Source organism: Salmo trutta, chromosome 28, assembly GCF_901001165.1.
Source record: "Salmo trutta chromosome 28, fSalTru1.1, whole genome shotgun sequence".
In the NCBI taxonomy this organism is placed as follows: domain Eukaryota; kingdom Metazoa; phylum Chordata; class Actinopteri; order Salmoniformes; family Salmonidae; genus Salmo; species Salmo trutta.
The window spans coordinates 10,409,109-10,432,453 of NC_042984.1; the positions used below are offsets into that span (position 1 = coordinate 10,409,109).

At 44.7% G+C, this 23,345-nt stretch overlaps 1 protein-coding gene across 2 annotated transcripts in view; it reads left to right on the plus strand.

Moving 5' to 3' along the window:
* The window catches only part of dip2ba (disco-interacting protein 2 homolog Ba), a 103,339-nt gene that overhangs the window by 64,669 nt on the left and 15,325 nt on the right, over positions 1-23,345 (plus strand). The window contains exons 5-24 of one of the 2 annotated variants that reach the window (XM_029718575.1): positions 464-688; positions 958-1,104; positions 3,129-3,248; positions 4,085-4,282; positions 4,495-4,586; positions 5,089-5,199; positions 5,367-5,490; positions 6,803-6,912; positions 11,720-11,822; positions 12,243-12,401; positions 12,703-12,822; positions 13,309-13,423; positions 15,082-15,221; positions 18,453-18,589; positions 20,359-20,439; positions 20,634-20,761; positions 21,027-21,141; positions 22,456-22,657; positions 22,764-22,876; positions 23,134-23,157. In XM_029718575.1, the coding sequence (XP_029574435.1) occupies positions 464-688; positions 958-1,104; positions 3,129-3,248; positions 4,085-4,282; positions 4,495-4,586; positions 5,089-5,199; positions 5,367-5,490; positions 6,803-6,912; positions 11,720-11,822; positions 12,243-12,401; positions 12,703-12,822; positions 13,309-13,423; positions 15,082-15,221; positions 18,453-18,589; positions 20,359-20,439; positions 20,634-20,761; positions 21,027-21,141; positions 22,456-22,657; positions 22,764-22,876; positions 23,134-23,157 (2,564 nt within the window). The remainder of the gene's footprint in view (positions 1-463; positions 689-957; positions 1,105-3,128; positions 3,249-4,084; positions 4,283-4,494; positions 4,587-5,088; positions 5,200-5,366; positions 5,491-6,802; positions 6,913-11,719; positions 11,823-12,242; positions 12,402-12,702; positions 12,823-13,308; positions 13,424-15,081; positions 15,222-18,452; positions 18,590-20,358; positions 20,440-20,633; positions 20,762-21,026; positions 21,142-22,455; positions 22,658-22,763; positions 22,877-23,133; positions 23,158-23,345) is intronic. The other variant, XM_029718576.1, reaches the window with a different exon arrangement.

Sequence of the window (23,345 nt, forward strand, 5' to 3'; positions counted from 1 at the left end):
AACAATGTAACCCACCTGGGGGTTCCACTGTTCACTAACAATGTAACCCACCTGGGGGTTCCACTGTTCTCCGTTCACTAACAATGTAACCCACCTGGGGGTTCCACTGTTCTCCGTTCACTAACAATATAACCCACCTGGGGGTTCCACTGTTCCCCGTTCACTAACAATGTAACCCACCTGGGGGTTCCACTGTTCTCCGTTCACTAACAATGTAACCCACCTGGGGGTTCCACTGTTCCCCGTTCACTAACAATGTAACCCACCTGGGGGTTCCACTGTTCTCCGTTCACTAACAATGTAACCCACCTGGGAGTTCCACTGTTCTTCGTTCACTAACAATGTAACCCACCTGGGGGATCCACTGTTCACTAACAATGTAACCCACCTGGGGGATCCACAGCAGCTATTTTGCGCAACTAATCTCACCACACATCACAAATGTGTTTCTGTCTCCCTGCAGACACATCGTCAGCGTCTGAGGACGAGGGTTCCCTGCGTCGCCAGGCAGCTCTGAGTGCAGTGCTGGCCCAGAGTCTCCAGAGCCCAGACTACTGGATCAACCGATCAGTGCAGAGCTCCTCCACTTCCTCCTCCACCTCCTCCTCCACCTCCTCCACCCTGTCCCACGGAGAGAATAAGACCCCCACTTCCGCGCTGGCCGACATACTGGCGAGCACACGCATAGGTGCGACACACACACTCTGCGAACACACACACACAACCCACACGTGCATGGGTAAGACACACACCCTACAAACGCACACACGCATAGGTAAGACAAACACAGCCAAGCATGCATAGGTCAACCCACACAGAAACCCATTTAAGTCTAACATCCTGCAAATATACAGGTTTGGATGACCAACAACCCTGATTTAGGTGTCCTATAGAATAGAGCTTAAGTCAACCATCTGAGTGTCTCACTGTCCCCTCCTCTCCACCTCTTTCCTCCAGAGAACAGTGTCCCCCCAGACGTGACATCCTCAACCCCTGAGAGGCGTTCAAGGGTGGACTCCAGAGTGGACCTGCCCCCCAATGCTATGCCCAGGGGGATGCCCCGAGGACAGAGCCGCACCAGCATGCTGGATACCACCGCTGACGGTAAGCGCACACACACACACACACTGTAGAACACACAGCAGAACAGCAACACGCTGTAGAACTCACCGCAGAACAGCGACACGCTGTAGAACACACGGCAGAACAGCGACACGCTGTAGAACACACCACAGAACAGCGACACACTGTAGAACACACCACAGAACAGCGACACGCTGTAGAACACACGGCAGAACAGCGACACGCTGTAGAACACACGGCAGAACAGCGAAGCGCTGGTAGAACACACGGCAGAACAGCGAAGCGCTGGTAGAACACACGGCAGAACAGCGACACGCTGTAGAACACACCACAGAACAGCGACACACTGTAGAACACACCACAGAACAGCGACACGCTGTAGAACACACGGCAGAACAGCGACACGCTGTAGAACACACGGCAGAACAGCGAAGCGCTGGTAGAACACACGGCAGAACAGCGAAGCGCTGGTAGAACACACGGCAGAACAGCGACGCGCTGGTAGAACACACGGCAGAACAGCAACGCGCTGGTAGAACACACGGCAGAACAGCGACGCGCTAGTAGAACACACGGCAGAACAGCGACGCGCTGGTAGAACACACGGCAGACAGCGACGCGCTGGTAGAACACACGGCAGAACAGCGACGCGCTGGTAGAACACACGGCAGAACAGCGACGCGCTGGTAGAACACACGGCAGACCCTGGAGAAACACGGCAGACGCGACCTGGTAGAACACACGGCAGAACAGCGACGCGCTGGTAGAACACACGGCAGAACAGCGACGCGCTGGTAGAACACACGGCAGAACAGCGACGCGCTGGTAGAACACACGGCAGAACAGCGACACGCTGTAGAACACACGGCAGAACAGCGACGCGCTGGTAGAACACACGGCAGAACAGCGACGCGCTGGTAGAACACACGGCAGAACAGCGACGCGCTGGTAGAACACACGGCAGAACAGCGACGCGCTGGTAGAACACACGGCAGAACAGCGACGCGCTGGTAGAACACACGGCAGAACAGCGACGCGCTGGTAGAACACACGGCAGAACAGCAACGCGCTGGTAGAACACACGGCAGAACAGCGACGCGCTGGTAGAACACACGGCAGAACAGCGACGCGCTGGTAGAACACACGGCAGAACAGCGACGCGCTGGTAGAACACACGGCAGAACAGCGACGCGCTGGTAGAACACACGGCAGAACAGCGACGCGCTGGTAGAACACACGGCCAGAACAGCGACGCGCTGGTAGAACACACGGCCAGAACAGCGACGCGCTGGTAGAACACACGGCAGAACAGCGACGCGCTGGTAGAACACACGGCAGAACAGCGACGCGCTGGTAGAACACACGGCAGAACAGCGACGCGCTGGTAGAACACACGGCAGAACAGCGACGCGCTGGTAGAACACACGGCAGAACAGCGACGCGCTGGTAGAACACACGGCAGAACAGCGACGCGCTGGTAGAACACACGGCAGAACAGCGACGCGCTGGTAGAACACACGGCAGAACCTTTTTTTTATATAATCTGTTTTTTTCTCAGAGATAATGGTACATTGACAAAACAACATTACATTAATCTCATCCTAATTTCAGTTGTGCTGAGAATGCTGCTAACATGCTATATTTTGTTCTTTTTTGGGGTGATCAGTTTTTCTGTCGTATGTGTCATGTCTTTCATTACAAAAGGAAACAGAAAAGGTCATATGAATCCAAATGGGAGGGGTCTGGGGAGGGGCGATGGAGGGATTCCAGTCAGCTGGCTTTGCCACCTTGTCAGTCGTCTGTCCTGTCTGTTTGTCTACTCTTCACAGAGAGAAATACCCTTCTGTTTTTGACCCCAAGTTTAGTTCTACTGTATCTACCTGTGCTGCTTTCAAAGCACATGCCATGTTGACCCTTTACTCAGTCTGTGTGTGTGTGTGCAGTTATGCGCATGCTTGTGTTGTGTCTGTGTCTCTGTATGATCATGACTGTGTCTATGATCATGTGTGTAATTCCCTACCTCCTGCCTCTACCTCCGTGTCCAGGTGTACCAGTAAACAGCCGTGTGTCCACTAAGATCCAGCAGCTACTCAACACTCTGAAACGGCCCAAGAGACCTCCGCTCAGTGACTTCTTCCTGGACGACTCAGAGGAGATCGTAGAGGGTAAGATACATAGGACCCACTCCAGTACTTCAAAAAATATTCCAACAATCCCAGTGGTGTAAAAGTACTTTAAAGTACTACTTAAGTAGTTTTTTGTGGTATCTGTACTTTACTATTTATATTTTTGGCAACTTTTATTTTTACTTCACTACATTCCTAAAGAAAAGAATGTACTTTTTACTCCATACATTTTCTCTGACACCCAAAAGTACTCGTTACATTTTGACAGGAAAATGGTCCAATTCACACTTGTCAAGAGAACATCCCTGGTCATCCCTACTGCCTCTGATCTGGCGGACTCACTAAACACAAATGCTTTGTTTGTAAATTATGTCTGAGTGTTGGAGTTTGCCCCTGGCTATCTGTAAATAAAAAAATTATATTGAGCCCTCTCGTTTGCTTATTATAAGGAAGTTGAAATGATTTATACTTTTACTTTTGATACTTAAGTACATTTTAGCAATTCCATGTACTTTTGATATATATTTAAAACCAAATACTTCTAGACTTTTACTCAAGTAGTATTTTACTGGGTGACTTTTACTTGAGTCATTTTCAATGAAGGTATCTTGAGTACTTTTTCCATCACTGGACATTCCTCCCCGCTTCCTGAAAATGATGTAATAAGTGGAAAGCAGATATCTGTCTGTTTTGTTAGTCTTCATTAAACCAGTAGAAAACTCAACTTTACTCTATTTTTTTTATACTCTTTTATTTTCTTCACCTCATTTTCCTCTCCCATGCCCTATTCTTTTCCTCCTCCTTCCATTCCTCTTTCCTCGCCTATCCATCCCGTTCCTGTGATCTTCTCCTACTCTCTCCTCCCCTCTCCGTAGTGCCCCAGCCAGACCCCAACACCCCCAGGCCAGAGGGCCGTCAGATCATCCCAGTGAAGGGGGAGCCCCTGGGGGTGGTCAGTAACTGGCCCCCGGCCCTGCAGGCTGCCCTGGCACGTTGGGGGGCTTCACAGGCCAAGAGCCCCGCTCTCACCACCCTGGATGTTACCGGGAAACCCCTCTACACACTGACGTACGGTAGGTCTCACCGTCTGAAATGGCACTCTGCTCCCTATATGGCAGGGGATAAGGAGCCATTTCAGGCTAACCCACAGTCTCAGATTGGACTTCTTTAGTTTAGAACTAATGTTATGTAGTTCAGAAGATCACCCTCATCTCAGTCAATCTATGGAGAGCTGAGGTCATATAGTCTCCTCTGAGAAATGCTCTTCTCTGTCTCTCTGTCTCAGGTAAACTGTGGAGCCGCAGTCTGAAGCTGGCCTACACTCTGTTAAACAAACTGGGCACAAAGAACGAACCTGTCCTGAGACCTGGAGATAGGGTACATGGTCAAAACACAGCCATTCAGACGGGATGACACATTTCTTCCTCTCCTCGACTCTTCTCTCCTTCACACTTTACCACATTGATTGATTGATGTTTATTTAACAACATAATCTGTGTTTTCTCCATGCAATGCACAGACAACACAATAAACAATGTAAGATATTCCCCATTGTGATGCAGGTTGACGTTTATTGTCATGAATCTTGCCCTGGAGGCAGAACTGAGCGATTTCCGCTAGATGGGCCAGCTGCAAAGTCAAAATGGGCTATATCATAAAATTTCATGAAAACAAATATTTGCTTTTTTAAGGTTAGGCATTAGGGTTAGCAGTGGGGTTAGGGTTATGGTTAGGGTTAAAATCAGATTTTCTGTCTTTGTGGCTGTGCCAGCTAGTGACCCCTCTGCAGAGCTGCCTCCAGTGCATGAGTCATCCCAGTAAATGCCAACCTGCCATTGTGAAGTGCTGTACTGTGTCTGAAACTGTGTCTGTCCCCTAGGTGGCGTTGGTGTACCCTAACACTGACCCTGCGATGTTCTGGGTGGCCTTCTATGGCTGTCTCCTAGCAGAGGTCATCCCTGTACCCATAGAGGTGCCACTGTCTCGACAGGTAAGGACTTCAATACCCACTCAGGCAGATCTGGGTTCAAATTCTATTTAATTAGCAATAATAAAATCCCTTGATATTACACAGCAAAATACAGTGGCATTTAAAAAGTAATGATGTAGATTTTCTTTGTCCTTTTCTAATGCTTATATTTGCGTTTCACAACCCAGGACGCAGGCAGTCTTCAGATTGGCTTCCTATTGGGCAGCTGTGGGGTGGGCCTCGCCCTGACCAGTGAGATCTGTCTTAAAGGACTGCCCAAGACTCCCCAGGGAGAGATCATGCAGTTCAAAGGTCAGCACACACAGCTGGCATTGCTGGTAGACATCCGTTATAATGTGGACGGGTAGACGTCCGTTATAATGTGGACGGGTAGACGTCCGTTATAATGTGGACGGGTAGACGTCCGTTATAATGTGGACGGGTAGACGTCCGTTATAATGTGGACGGGTAGACGTCCGTTATAATGTGGACGGGTAGACGTCCGTTATAATGTGGACGGGTAGACGTCCGTTATAATGTGGACGGGTAGACGTCCGTTATAATGTGGACGGGTAGACGTCCGTTATAATGTGGACGGGTAGACGCCCGTTATAATGTGGACGGGTAGACGCCCGTTATAATGTGGACGGGTAGACGTCCGTTATAATGTGGACGGGTAGACGTCCGTTATAATGTGGACGGGTAGACGTCCGTTATAATGTGGACGGGTAGACGCCCGTTATAATGTGGACGGGTAGACGCCCGTTATAATGTGGACGGGTAGACGTCCCGTTATAATGTGGACGGGTAGACGTCCGTTATAATGTGGACGGGTAGACGTCCGTTATAATGTGGACGGGTAGACGTCCGTTATAATGTGGACGGGTAGACGTCCGTTATAATGTGGACGGGTAGACGTCCGTTATAATGTGGACGGGTAGACGTCCGTTATAATGTGGACGGGTAGACGTCCGTTATAATGTGGACGGGTAGACGTCCGTTATAATGTGGACGGGTAGACGTCCGTTATAATGTGGACGGGTAGACGTCCGTTATAATGTGGACGGGTAGACGCCCGTTATAATGTGGACGGGTAGACGCCCGTTATAATGTGGACGGGTAGACGCCCGTTATAATGTGGACGGGTAGACGCCCGTTATAATGTGGACGGGTAGACGCCCGTTATAATGTGGACGGGTAGACGTCCGTTATAATGTGGACGGGTAGACGCCCGTTATAATGTGGACGGGTAGACGCCCGTTATAATGTGGACGGGTAGACGCCCGTTATAATGTGGACGGGTAGACGCCCGTTATAATGTGGACGGGTAGACGCCCGTTATAATGTGGACGGGTAGACGTCCGTTATAATGTGGACGGGTAGACGTCCGTTATAATGTGGACGGGTAGACGCCCGTTGTCATGTGGACGGGTAGACGCCCGTTGTCATGTGGACGGGTAGACACCCGTTGTCATGTGGACGGGTAGACGTATGCCCACTAATGTTCCTAATACCACCTTTTAATAGCTACAACTTTTCCATCCTACGTGGATCTTTGTCCGGTCTTCAAACTGACTAGTATTGACCTGTGTATACATTATGCTGTTGTTGTTCTGCCTCCCAGGTTGGCCCCGTATGAAGTGGGTTGTGACAGACACCAAATACCTGACCAAGCCATCTAAAGACTGGCAGCCCCACATCCCCACCGCCAACACAGACACAGCTTATATCGAGGTGAGACATGTCCTGAACATTGTGTGTGTATTTTATGGAGAAAAAAAATGCTAGTTTGTCGTTTTGTGTCTGTTTTTTTTTAATCTTGTGTATCGCTTAGCGCTGACCCCATTTAGTCAACTGGCTGTTGGTTCACCGAGATTCCTTTAGTCGAGCAACAACAACAACAACAAAAGACATGTACAGTGGTTCCTCCTTTAAAAGATGTGAGTTTACACCGCGGGACTTAGAGGTACCCAGCGTCACGGCTTCATTGCTCCAGACCACCACAAGGGGGAGTTAGAGCACTCATTATGCATTTGGGTCCCAAGGATTTTATATGACCAATCATATCGAGTGCTTCCAATGACACATTTTTCCCTGGTGACTTCAGCAAAGATGGCTGACAAAACATTACGGGGAAGCAAATGTATGTAGTTATAACAAGTCAAGCAAAAAATGTACAATTGAGAGGAATATGTTAGTTAATGTAGAGACAAACGATTGTGCACATTTTTTAGTCATAAAGTAAATTTACAAAAATCACTATTTAGCAAGTTTTTTTCCAGCCATATCCAATACCAGGTGTATCAAACTCAATCATTATACACTTCAACAGTGTTTACCACTCCTGCTCCTGGGACATCAATGATTACACATTGTAACTATGCAACAGACTAGAAACATGACAGGCTTTTTGCTCTGAGTCCGGCATAATAATGTAATGAAACAAGCAGGGAGCAGGTTTCAAACCCTCAACATTCTAGCCCGAAGTCCAGCACGCTGTCGACTGTGCCTAAATGTATTAATTGGGGTTTTGGCCGATTTCTGGCTAAAAACACTTTATCAATTGGCATCTTTAACGTGGAAAGGGGAACACGAGATGAACTGCTACAAAAAAACCCTGCTAAAGAACACTCTGTAATGTTCACAACTACATATACTTTGAACTCGCGAAAAGTGGGAGATGCGGTCAAGAAACACTGGCATGTTTTATCATCGGACCCAGCTTTGCCAGCTGAATTTCAGAATCCACCACTTATTGTATATAGGAGAGGTCGCAATTTACGCAATAAATTGGTCCATGCCACCTGCCAGCCACGAAAGGAAATCAGCCAGGCTCTTTTACGTCCTCTTCTGAATGGTAGCTATAAATGCAGAGGATGCGCACAGTGCAACAATATGATGAAGTGTGAATATTTCTGCCACCCACATACAGGAAAACGGTACCAAATAAATGACATTATTACGTGCTCCACCACCCATGTTATCTACATTATTAAATGTCCATGTGGGCTGTGCTATGTAGGTAAAACCTCTCGTTCTCTGAAAACAGAATCAGTGAACATAGTTAGGAGAAACGACAGGGATTATCCAGTATCAGTACATTTTAATGACCTAAAACATGACATTTCTACCTTTTTTTATTTTATTTTGTGGCATAGAAAAAGTTAAGATATCAGACAGGGGAGGTGATATAAATAAGACTTTCAATCCTCCAATCCTGTAGTCTACTCCCGACCTTCACGTTGTACAGCGCCATATTTTCCATTCCATCCTAACGGAAACCCTGAGGGTTTTGTTTTTCATTTTTCTCTGAATAGAATCGCCATAATATTTAAGCCACATTTCTTAAAATGAATCCCATATATTATGTTATTACAAAAAAGGTTTTCAATTCTTTGGTAATGGCAATACGGAAGACTATCAAATGATTCTCGAAGATGCCCTCTGGTGGTCAAACTAGCAATAACTTGCAGTAAGAATTAAATGACCTGCCACAGAATGCTGCGGCAGCTCGCTAGTAGTGCCGCAGTATGACGCAACTTTTAAAGGAGGAACCACTGTACTCATGGTGTACAAGATACCTGTCTGAGTGGACTGATGCATTGTGTAGGCCGTTGGGATGGCACAGTCCATCAGTCTGACGTGCTACTGAAATTGCGTATGGTTTTATTTTTAAAAAACAATGGTGAAAACACAAATAAAAATATTATTTTATAACAAATGATCTTTCTCCTGTGTTGGATAGTGGTTGCTGTCAGGTGTCCCCGGTTTCGAAACACATCAGTGTGCTGTTGAATTGGCACCTTTTCCTAGACAATGTTGATATGTGCATAATAGCAAAGTGAATCAGCATATTGGTGTTGAGAACAATGCGGCGAGGGCAGCAGCGGAGTTAGGAGACGAGGAAACAGCCCTTAACTTTATTGTCTAAGAAAAGTCAGGAGAGAGGAAATCCCAACTTAATTAGGTCTATAATCAATAGCCTAACTGTTAAATGTGCCTGGCTTTAAAAATCATCCATATGTATCTACAGAAATAAGACCTGATTATCTTGCCTGTTTGAGTGTTTGTTTAATAGTCTACTGATTCCGTGACCACCAAGCCTCACGCAACCCACATGTTCGATAAACAATCGTTTTTAATCTTTGCAATGCTGTAATAAAGGCTTTACCATTTTTTTAATCTAAGTCTTTGCTAGGTAAAGCTCTGCCTTATCTCAGCTCACTGGTCACCATAACAACACCCACCCGTAGCACGCGCTCCAGCAGGTATATCTCACTGGTCATCCCCAAAGCCAACACCTCGTTTGGCCGCCTTTCCTTCCAGTTCTCTGCTCCCAATGACTGGAACGAATTGATGAATCTCTGTAGCAGGAGTCTTATATCTCCCTCTGTAACTTTAAGCATCAGCTATCTGAGCAGCTAACCGATCGCTGCAGCTGTACATAGCCAATCTGTAAATAGCCCATACAACTACCTACCTCATCCCCATGTATATAGATTTTTCTATTGTGTTATTGACTGTACTTTTGTTTATTCCATGTGTAACTCTGTGTTGTCTTTTGTGTTGCACTGCTTTGCTTTATCTTGGCCAGGTTGCAGTTGTAAATTAGAACTTGCTCTCAACTGGCCTACCTGGTTAAATAAAGGTGAAATATAAAATAAATGTAAAAAAATAAAAATAATTCTCTGGTTTTATTTAGTGTTTAATCTGTTCCAAATTGTCAAGAGAATTATTTTTATAATAATAACCCTCATTTTTCCTTGATCTCCTTCCTATTATTATTATGATTATGATTATTATGATCATCATTATTATAATAATAAGTCATGTCATTATCTTTAGTAGGCAGGGAATAGCAGCCTTATATAACCACCATCGAGCTGCAGGCCTAAGAGCGCTTCCTGTTTAGTCTTAATACCGTAACTTACTGAGGACTATATTTCAATACTTCTACAGGCTACTGTATCAATCTATCATTTATTTGTTCATGTCATCACACAGCATACGAGTCATTCATGATTTGAATCGCAATCAAGAATTTATTTAAAATAAATAAAGCCACTGTTGAATAATTAGCATAAACAATAAATAGGCCTAAACCGTTCCATTTCGGAAAATGTATTCACGGTATGTTAATTTATTTTATGTTTACATTGTTCCAAACGGTCAGAAAAATGACATTAATCTAACAGCACCTGTTTGGCACACATAATTTGCACACAGAGCTTGCTCCTTACCTTTATTTTTCTTGATCTGCAGTATTTTCCACAACTAACTTCCCCTTTACCTCCTGAGCAACCAGTAAACATTCTCCCATTTTGAGTTTGTCACGTCCTCTGCATCCATTTTGCTGTCACATGTTACGGTGTTGAGAGTTTATAACCAATTTATTGATTTGATTTAGATATGCTATAAGTCAGGCCCATTGGTCACCATAGCACCCACCCGTAGCACGCGCTCCAGCAGGTATATTTCACTGGTCACCCCCAAAGCCAATTCCTGGTGCCATCGACTGGAACGAACTGCAAAAATCACTGAAGCTGGAGACTCATATCTCCCTCACTAACTTCAGGCACCAGCTGTCAGAGCAGCTCACAGATCACTGCACCTCTACATAGCCCATCAGTAAATAGCCCATCCAACTACCTCATCCCCATACTGTATTTATTTGTCTTGCTCCTTTGCACCCCAGTATATCTACTTACACATTAATCTTCTGCACATCTATCACTCCAGTGTTTAATTGCTAAATTGTAATTATTTCGCCCCTATGGCCTACTTATTGCCTTACCTTCCTTATCCTACCTCATTTGCACACACTGTATATACACTTTTTCTATTGTATTATTGACTGTATGTTTGTTTATCCCATGTGTAACTCTGTGTTGTTGTTTGTGTCGCACTGCTTTGCTTTATCTTGGCCAGGTCGCAGTTGTAAATGAGAACTTGTTCCCAACTAGCCTGCCTGGTTAAATAAATAAAATTGGCCACATGCGATGCATACATGTGTCACGTAAAGAGAGCAAGAGTTGGGGGATGTTTTACCTAAACAAATGAGGGATTTCGGTCAGTCAGAAATGGCTGTAATTATGTTGCAGCTTCATTAACACGGACAGTGCGATGCACATTGATGTTCTGTGGTGGTTGCTGCAGCAGGGAGGAGAGAGAGACAATGGGTGCTAGTCACACACACTCACTGTCTTTTTTTTTTCAACACAGCAAGTCTGAGCCAGGCCCGGCACAATCAAATCTATTGCGGTCGGACTCCCTCTCCTCATTTGTGTGTCTTAATTATTTAATCAAACAGTGTGCTTAAAGCATCAGACAAGCTCAGTGAATATAGTTGATTTGATTAAAACACATAGGATGTGTCTATATAAGGAAAAATACCTATACAAATTTCAACCAATCGATTGGTCGAAAGAGCAGACGACTCTTGGTCGACCAAGATTTGTTTTTAGTCGGGGACAAGCCCTAGTATCGTTGATTATTTTGTGATTGTATTTACTTCTTTAACTTTGTTGTTCTGCTCTCTCAGTACAAGGCCAGTAAAGAGGGGACGGTGATGGGAGTAGCAGTGTCTAAGATAGCCTTGTTGACACACTGTCAAGCCCTGACACAGGCCTGCAACTACTGTGAAGGTAAGTGCATGATTAACACACACCATTGAGCCCGTCCTCCTATAGCCTCTCTCTCGCGCGCTCTCTCATATATATTTAAATAGATACATATACTCACTCAGATCAGCTTTTAGACAAAGGGCACTTTAGCCTCTCTCGGTCTCAGAGAACATTAGATCCCATGAGGGGAATCCACAGAGGCAGGCAGCAAGACTGTTCCTGGAACACAGTGTTTCCCTGTCCACAGTTAAATCAGCTGTATTGTAGACTTATCATGTGATATAAAGCTGTTGTTACGTGTCCTGTGGTAACCTCGCTATATGGAGAAGGTACTGTTGGTATCCTTAAAGTGCCTATGTATCTGTAACCTTTGAAATGTTTGAATCCTTTCTGACGGTGATGTGCATTGAAATAAAGTATTTCAAATGTTTGTGTACTCAGGAGAAACGTTGGTCAATGTCCTTGACTGTAAGAAGGACATGGGTTTGTGGCACGGGGTGCTAACCAGTGTCATGAACAGGATCCACACCATCACTGTACCCTACGCTGTCATGAAGGCCTGTCCCATGTCCTGGGTGCAGAGAGTCCACATACACAAAGGTAAGGCTACAGTTAGCTATAGCTTTTATATTGTAAACTGCATAGACACTAGCATGCATTAGCATCCTAAACTGCATGCTATGGATTAAGGTAGCCTGGGTCGGGTTCATTAGGAAACATTGTAGCAAAACGTTTTAAGATGTTGTCCGAAGGAACATGATTTTACCTCCCTGTTTCAGACTTTTCTTTTCAGTTTCGTGCCTAATGAACATGACCCATATTATTAGCGATTAGAATTAGCAGTATGTGTTGAGGCGATGAGATGTGAGCCTGAGCAGTCCCTCTTGTTTCTCTCCTGCAGCACGTGTAGCCGTGGTGAAGTGTCGTGACCTCCACTGGGCTATGATGGCTCACAGGGACCAGAGAGACACCAACCTGTCCTCCATACGCATGCTCATAGTAGCTGATGGAGCCAACCCCTGTGAGTCACACACACACACACACACACACACACACACACACACACACACACACACACACACACACACACATCAACCTGTCCTGTGAGTCATTCACACACACACACACACACACACACACACACACACACACACACACACACACACACACACACGGACCAGAGACACATCAACCTGTCCTGTGGGTCATTCACACACACACACACACACACACAGACCAGAGACACATCAACCTGTCCTGTGAGTCATGTAGACGTGACTCATGATTGCTTTATCTATTCCCCAAACTATTATTTGTCCTTACATTGACCTTCCATAGTCTTTATCAGTGCCTCTATTGGTACACTGTGATATGTATTTCTAGATGCAGTGCACACAACTTCCAAGAGAAACATCTGATCCGGTCAATTGGATTCATAAAATCGGTTTGATTCTTAACAGGGAAGCACATTGCTGACACATTGTTATGCATTTCTGCTGTCTTTCAGGGTCTGTGTCATCGTGCGATGCCTTCCTCAACGTGTTCCAGTCTCACGGGTTAAAGCCAGAGGTCATCTGCCCATGTGCCTCCTCTCCTGAAGCTCTCACTGTGGCTATACGCAGGTAAACAACGTACATATACAGTGGGGAGAACAAGTATTTGATACACTGCCGATTTTGCAGGTTTTCCTACTTACTAAGCATGTAGAGGTCTGTAATTTTTATCATAGGTACACTTCAACTGTGAGAGACGGAATCTAAAACAAAAATCCAGAAAATCACATTGGATGATTTTTAAGTAATTAATTTGCATTTTATTGCATGACATAAGTATTTGATACATCAGAAAAGCAGAACTTAATATTTGGTACAGAAACCTTTGTTTGCAATTACAGAGATCATACGTTTCCTGTAGTTCTTGACCAGGTTTGCACACACTGCAGCAGGGATTTTGGCCCACTCCTCCATACAGACCTCCAGATCCTTCAGGTTTCGGGGCTGTCGCTGGGAAATACGGACTTTCAGCTTCCTCCAAAGATTTTCTATTGGGTTCAGATCTGGAGACTGGCTAGGCCACTCCAGGACCTTGAGATGCTTCTCACGGAGCCACTCCTTAGTTGCCCTGGCTGTGTGTTTCGGGTCGTTGTCATGCTGGAAGACCCAGCCACGACCCATCTTCAATGCTCTTACTGAGGGAAGGAGGTTGTTGGCCAAGATCTTGCGATACATGGCCCCATCCATCCTCCCCTCAATACGGTGCAGTCGTCCTGTCCCCTTTGCAGGAAAGCATCCCCAAAGAATGATGTTTCCACCTCCATGCTTCACGGTTGGGATGGTGTTCTTGGGGTTGTACTCATCCTTCTTCTTCCTCCAAACACGGTGAGTGGAGTTTAGACCACAAAGCTCTATTTTTGTCTCATCAGACCACATGACCTTCTCCCATTCCTCCTCTGGATCATCCAGATGGTCATTGGCAAACTTCAGACGGGCCTGGACATGCGTGCGCTGCAGGATTTTAATCCATGACAGCGCAGTGTGTTACTAATGGTTTTCTTTGAGACTGTGGTCCCAGCTCTCTTCAGGTCATTGACCAGGTCCTGCCGTGTAGTTCTGGGCTGATCCCTCACATTCCTCATGATCATTGATGCCCCACGAGGTGAGATCTTGCATGGAGCCCCAGACCGAGAGTGATTGACCGTCATCTTGAACTTCTTCCATTTTCTAATAATTGCGCCAACAGTTGTTGCCTTCTCACCAAGCTGCTTGCCTATTGTCCTGTAGCCCATCCCAGCCTTGTGCAGGTCTACAATTTTATCCCTGATGTCCTTACACAGCTCTCTGGTCTTGGCCATTGTGGAGAGGTTGGAGTCTGTTTGATTGAGTGTGTGGACAGGTGTCTTTTATACAGGTAACAAGTTCAAACAGGTGCAGTTAATACAGGTAATGAGTGGAGAACAGAAGGGCGTCTTAAAAAAAAACTAACAGGTCTGTGAGAGCCGTAATTCTTACTGGTTGGTAGGTGATCAAATACTTATGTCATGCAATAAAATGCAAATGAATTACTTAAAATTCATCCAATGTGATTTTCTGGATTTTTGTTTTAGATTCCGTCTCACAGTTGAAGTGTACCTATGATAAAAATTACAGACCTCTACATGCTTTGTACGTAGGAAAACCTGCAAAATCAGCAGTGTATCAAATACTTGTTCTCCCCACTGTATGTCTACCTCTTTCTCTCTCTTACACAATACACTGAGATCTTTCTGATACTCCCCCTCCAGGCCTGGTGCTCGTGGTACAGCCCTCCCTGCCAGGGCCATTCTCTCCATGGGCGGGCTGAGTCATGGGGTCATCAGGGTCAACACAGAGGACAAGAACTCTGCCCTCACTGTACAGGACGTAGGCCATGTGATGCCTGGAGGTACGCCACTCACTAAACTACAATATAACACACCACACCTCACTATGACACACCTCACTATGACACGCCACCCCTCACTGACACACCTCACCTCACTATAAGACACCCCATCCCACTATACCACACCACCCCTCACTATGACACACCACCCCTCACTATGACACCTCACTATGACACACCACCCCTCACTATGACACCTCACTATGACACACCACCCCTCACTATGACACCTCACTATGACACACCACCCCTCACTATGACACCTCACTATGACACACCACCCCTCACTATGACACCTCACTATGACACACCACCCCTCACTATGACACACCTCACTATGACACCTCACTATGACACACCACCCTTCACTATTACACATCCCATCCCACTATACCACACCACCCCTCACTATGACACACCACCCCTCACTATGACACCTCACTATGACACACCACCCCTCACTATTACACACCCCATCCCACTATACCACACCACCCCTCACTATGACACACCACCCCTCACTATGACACACCTCACTATGACACACCACTCTATGACACACCACTCTATAACACACACCTCTATAACACACACCTCTATAACACACCACTCTATAAACACACCACTCTATAAACACACCACTCTATAACACACCACTCTATAACACACCACTCTATAAACACACCACTCTATAAACACACTTTACTATTTTTTTATTTACCTTTATTTAACTAGGCAAGTCAGTTAAGAACAAATTCTTATTTTCACTATACCACACCACTATAACACACCACTATACCACTATACCACACCACTATACCACACCACTATACCCCCACCTCACTATACCACACCACTATAACACACCACTATACCACACCACTATACTATACTATACCACACCACTATACCACACCACTATACCACACCACTATACCACACCACTATACTATACCACACCACTATACCACACCACTATACCACACCACTATACCACACCACTATACTATACTATAACACACCACTATAACACACCACTATACCACACCACTATACCACACCACTATACCACTATACTATACTATACCACACCACTATACCACACCACTATAACACACCACTATACCACACCACTATACACCACACCACTATAACCCACACCACTATACCACACCACTATACCACACCACTATACCCCACCTCACTATAACACACCACTATAACACACCACTATACCCCACCTCACTATAACACACCACTATACCACACCACTATACACCACACCACTATAACCCACACCACTATACCACACCACTATACCCCACCTCACTATAACACACCACTATAACACACCACTATACCCCACCTCACTATAACACACCACTATACCACACCACTATACCACTATACCACACCCCAATACCCTACCCCACACCACTATACCACACCACTATACCACACCACTATAACACACCACTATACCACACTTTACTACAACATACCATTATAACACACCCCATCTCACTATAACACACCACTATAACGCACCGTACCACTATACCACTATAACACACCACTATAACACACCACACCACTATAACACACTTTACTATAACACACCACTATAACACACCACTATAACACGCCACACCACTATACCACACCACACCACTATACCACACCGCACCACAATACAGCACCACTATACCACACCACTTTACCACACCACTCTATACCACACCACTATACCACACCACTATACTTTACCACACCACTATACTTTACCACACCACTATACTTTACCACACCACTCTATACCACACCACTATACCACACCACTATACCACACCACTCTATACCACACCACTCTATACCACACCACTATACTTTACCACACCACTCTATACCACACCACTCTATACCACACCACTCTATACCACACTACTCTATACCACACCACTATACCACACCACTATACCACACTACTCTATACCACACCACTCTATACCAGACCACTCTATAACACACCACACCACTCTATAACACACCACTCTATACCACACCACTCTATAACACACCACACCACTATACCACACTACTCTATACCACACTACTCTATACCACACCACTATAACACACCACTCTATACCACACCACTCTATAACACACCACAGCACTATAACACACCTCACTCTTTGTGTTTTCTGTTCCTCACTGACTGACTTTAACCGTGGTGGTTTAACTGTGTCTTGTTAATGTCACTTCCCTGGTGTTAATTCTACTTTGCTCAGTGTTTTAGTCATTGCTTTAAACCCCCTTAATGTCCACTCCCCCTACAGACATCTAATTAGCATAATAACAAAATCCCCATAAAAATCCATCCGTTTAAGCTTGAGATGTCATTCCACCGCATCCGCCTATGTGACACTTCCGCATCTGCGGTGAAAGGTGACCGAGCTAGAGCGGTGTTTGTCAGACCAAGAGACATCTCGTAAATTGGTCGCCTCACAAAATCGTCTGTAGCGTCCGAATGGTTTGTTCTACAAATGGACAGATCAGACTCTCACAAACACGAAGGTCTTCTCCATTTTGCTCTACGACCCCAACAGGCGTCTTGGGACTGGTCGGTACAGCCGATCTGCCATCTTCTGTCTATAGCGTCCTAACGGTTTGGGCTACACACTAATATGACTCATCTGTGCAAAGGTGAGACTCTCAAAACACAAACATGTCGGTTGTTTGGCTGTAGGACGTCCACAGGCCTCACAAGACTCGTCTGAAGGTCCCCCGGTATACAGTATATGGAGACTGTTTAGTGACAAGGGGTTAAATACATATTTAAAAAAAATAACAAATGTTTCCTGATCTTATATCTCTCAGATATAGGATTGACATTTCAGAACAAACTTCTTTTAGAATTTTTTGTGGGGCTATCTGATGTTCTGTGTCGTGAATCTGTTATTCATTGTGTTTTGTATGGGAAAATAGCATTAAGACCAAATAAAAATGTTCATCAAATAATATATATATTTTTTTAATACTTCTAGCGGTCTTCAAAATTAAATAGCAAAAATGATCCTTGGGTTGACCTTCTTAAAACAATTCTATTTAACTTAGTAGTGCCCCCCCCACTGCTGATTTTATTCATGGACCCAAAGATGCTTTTGGGAGTTGGTTTCTAATGTACAGTGTGTGTTTTTAGCCCTAATGTTATAGTGTCTTGTGTTTCAGCTCTGATGTGTATCGTGAAGCCAGACGGGCCTCCACAGCTCTGTAAGACCGACGAGATCGGAGAGATAGTGTTGAACTCCAGGGCTGGAGGAACCATGTACTACGGTCTTCCTGGAGTCACCAAGAACACCTTCGAGGTGAGGAGAGGACTGTTTACTGAACCCTCATCAAGTTTCTGCATTTCTGTTCAGTGTAGTGCTACTGACACCGGGATGTAGCCATCAACCTAAGAACATGACTCCTCTGTCAGAGCATTACAATTCTAAAAGCTCTACCCCAACTGTATTATTCAGTGGTCATGGTTACCTATGGTCTCTATTACTAATTAGGGTTGCCAAGCTACCATTTCATTTACAGAAGTTACCAGAATCTTTGGTAATCTTTCTAGTTAACAAATCTATTGGAAATCTATGGTACCTTTGGTAATTTATACTGGAATAATGTTTATTCCTATTATAGTATTCATTTATTTGATTTTATCCATGTCCATATTGTCCATGAGTTTATAGTGGATAGACCATGTGGTTCAAAAGAAAATAGCCTAATAAAAATTGGCATTATTTTCAATTAACTCTTCAACTATTAACTTTAAAAAAATGTACAGCTGCCACTAGTTTGACGCCAAAACATTGAGAACAAATATATATTGACATAGTAAAATAAAGTGTGTAAAAAAAGTGTATATATATAAATCCAGTCAGTATCTGGTGTGACCACCATTTGCCTCATGCAGCTTGACACATCTCCTTCTCATAGAGTTGATCAGGCTGTTGATTGTGGCCTGCTGTGGAATGTTGTCCCACTCCTCTTCAATGGCTGGATATTGTCAGGAACTGGAAGACGCTGTCGTACATGTCAATCCAGAGCATCCCAAACATGCTCAATGGGTGACATGTCTGAGTATGCAGGCCATGGAAGAGCTGGGACATTTTCAGTTTTCAGGAATTGGGTACAGATCCTTTGACATGGGGCAGTGCATTATCATGCTGAAACATGAGGTGATGACGGTGGATGAATGGCACGACAATGGGCCTCAGGATCTCGTCATGGTGTCTCTGTGCATTCAATTTGCCATCAATAAAATGCAATTGTGTTTGTTGTCTGTAGTTTATGCCTGCCCGTACCATAACCCCACCGCCACCACGGGGCCCTCTGTTCACAACGTTGACATCAGCAAACCGCTCGCCCACACAACGCCATACACGTGGTCTGCGATTGTGAGGACGGTTGGACGTACTGCCAAATTCTCTAAAACAATATTGGAAGTGGCTTATGGTAGAGAAATGAGAATTCAATAATCTGGCAACAGTTCTGGTGGACATTCCTGCAGTCAGCACGCACATTGCACGCTCCCTCAACTTGAAACATCTGTGGCATTGTGTGACAAAACTGCATCTTTTTTTCCGCACAAAATGCACCTGTGTAATGATCATGCTGTTTATTCAGCTTCTTGATATTATCTTGGCAAAGGAGAAATGTTCACTAACAGGGATGTAAACAAATTTGTGCACAGAATTTGAGAGAAATAAACTTTGTGCGTATGGAACATTTCTGGGATCTTTTATTTCAGCTAAAGAAACATAGGACCAACACTTTACATGTTGCGTTTATATTTTTGTTCAGTATCTTATTTAATTATTTCATGTATTTTACAAGAGAGGGGACCAGAGATAATTAGACACCTGTGATAATCTGAAGTACCCAAAAGGGCCAGTTAATTCTGGTATATTACTGGTAAACTTAAAGTTTCCAGTAATATACCCTCCCTTTACAACGCTGGTCTCTCTAACCTGAGTTGAGGAGTTGTGTTGACAGTTAAAGGTGTTGTTGTGATTGGTTGAAAGGATGATCATTGTGTAATATATTATGCAGTAACCTCCATAACTGAAGGTGTGTCTCTGTGCAGGTGATTCCTGTGAACCAGGCGGGAGCTCCGATGGGAGACATCCCCTTCACTAGGACTGGCCTGCTGGGCTTCGTAGGGCCGGTAAGATAGAAAGACAGTCATTTTAGGTCCTACCTAACCTATTCAGTTTATAGCTATGCACAACTACTTTATATCAACAAAACATGTCAATGTAGAATATAATTTTGGTGTCTCTGTGTCTGTTGATGTCTAGAAAATGAAAATAAATAGTGACATTGCTTTGTGACCTGCTATTCCCCTCCCTAACTCCACAGGGAAGTCTGGTGTTTGTAGTGGGGAAGAACGAAGGGCTCCTGACGGTTAGTGGTAGACGACACAATGCTGATGACTTGGTGGCCACAGCCCTGGCCGTGGAGCCTGTCAAAACTGTCTACAGGGGGAGGTGAGTGTCAGCAGTGCAGTCCTTATGGTGTGTTTTGCTGTGTTGGTAAGGTGTGAGTGCTTTGGCTGTGGAGCCTGTCAAAACAGGTGAGTGCCACAGTCATTCTGCTGAGGTGTTAAAGCGTGAGAGTGTGCCGTGCTGTCTTGTCACTCCCTCTCCCGGAGGAGGATCACTGTGTGCTCTGTGACGGTGGTCTCTGGTGTGAGAGTAGGTTGTTATTGTGGGTTGTGTGTGTTATTGCTGACTGACTCTCTCCCTGGTGTAGGATCGCCGTGTTCTCTGTAACCGTGTTCTATGATGAGAGGATAGTGATTGTAGCAGAACAAAGACCAGATGCCAGTGAAGAGGACAGCTTCCAGTGGATGAGCAGAGTACTACAGGTACATGTTTTTATGTGTGCGCGTGTGTGTTCTCTCCTCTATAAATATATCTATCTCAGTACTGAAGATACTTATTGTCTCATATCTACTATAGGTACCTAGTATTATCTATCCTTCCATCTATTTATCATTTATCTTCACTTGTCCAACTCACCCCACACCTTTATAATCAATCTCCATATGTTTCTTTCTAGTTATCTATCAGTGTGCACTCTTTAGGTTAAAGGTGCAATATGCAGAAATCGCTTCGCCATTTCCTGGTTGCTGAAACTAATAGTTTGCCTAATTTCAGTTTATGTGGCGAAACAAGCTAGTATAGTGTAGATAATCATTGTACCATATAAACAGATGTGAAATATCTTTTCTATTACCAAAAATATTGTATTTTCAGCTTCTTGAAGTTAAAAAAAAAAAACTCCAAAATGAAACTTTAAAACAGAAGCATAGAAATAGCGCACATAACAGATCTACTGCTTCTTAGACTGGCTTTCAATGAGAATGTCAGATCAATGACTCACATTTCTATGTGAATTTGGTTGGGTCGCCCAAAAAGTTACATATTGCAGCTTTAAGTTAGTAGTAGAAGTACATTAACAGCAGTGGTGGAAAAAGTACTCAATTGTCATACTTGAGTAAAAGTAAAGATACCTTAATAGAAAATGACTCAAGTGAAAGTCACCCAGTAAAATACTACTTCAGTAAAAGTATTTGATTTTAAATGTACTAAAGTACCTAAAGTAAATGGAATGCTGAAATATACTTAAGTATCAAAAGTACAAGTATAAACCATTTTTCAAATTCTTTATATTAATCAAACCAGACAGATAGCCGGGGGCAAACTCCAACACTCAGACACCATTTACAAACAAAGCATTTGTGTTTAGTGAGTCTGCCAGATCAGAGGCAGTAGGGATGACCAGGGATGTTCTCTTGATAAGTGTGTGAATTGGACCATTTTCCTGTCAAAATGTAACGAGTACTTTTGGGTGTCAGGGAAAATGTATGGAGTAAAAAGTACATTATTTTCTTTAGGAATGTAGTAAAGTAAAAGTTGTCAAAGTAGAGAGGCCCCCAAAAACTACTTAAGTAGTACTTTAAAGTATTTGTACTTAAGTACTTTACACCACCGATTTAACAGTAAGTATGACGTGTGTTCTGTCTACTATAGGCTATAGACGGTATCCACCAGGTGGGTCTGTACTGCCTAGCCCTGGTCCCGGCCAACATGTTACCCTGTTATAGGTAGCACACCTAACAACAGTGCAAACAGTACTGGAATCACATAAACAGTATATCATGTGTTTTCCTCTATAGGCTATAGACAGTATCCACCAGGTGGGTCTGTACTGCCTAGCCCTGGTCCCGGCCAACACGTTACCCAAGACCCCCCTGGGTGGGATCCACATCTCTGAGACCAAACAGAACTTCCTAGAGGGGAACCTGCACCCCTGTAACATCCTCCTCTGTCCGCACACCTGTGTTACCAACCTGCCCAAACCACGGCAGAAACAACCAGGTATTGGTGTGTGTGGCTGTAATGACTGTCTACATCTCTGACACAGTGACACTTGACACTGTAGTAGGTGTGTACCTCTAACCCTCCTCTCCTCTCCGTACTATAGTTGGAGTGGGCCCGGCCTCCATCATGGTTGGTAACCTGGTAGCAGGAAACAGGATGGCCCAGGCTGCAGGCAGAGAGCTGGGCGTGGTGGAGGAAGAGGGTCTGGTCAGGAAGGTAAGACCCCACTGAGCCAACAAGGTGTCGGCCCTAAAGTGTGAAAACAAACACTACGGTCTGTCTTCAATACTCACCAACACCAGGAATGGAGCACAGCTGCTTTTACCAACAATCACCATCTTATTTACCGTAGTCCTAATGACAAACGTATAACAGAAGCTTTGTTCTGTCTCTACTTGTTATTTACCGTTGTCCTAATGACAAACGTATAACAGAAGCTTTGTTCTGTCTCTACTCTCTCTCTGGCGATGTAGCTCTGTATGTGGCCGACCATGATGGTAAGAGTTTAGCAGACATACCTGCCCCAGTAAGGCTGCTTCTGTCAGATGTGCTGCTTGACAGTGACTGTGTATTATGTCTGCATCACTGTAACCGTGAGCAGATCAATGGTGTGCACCCCTGTAACCGTGAGCAGATCAATGGTGTGCACCCCTGTAACCGTGAGCAGATCAATGGTGTGCACCCC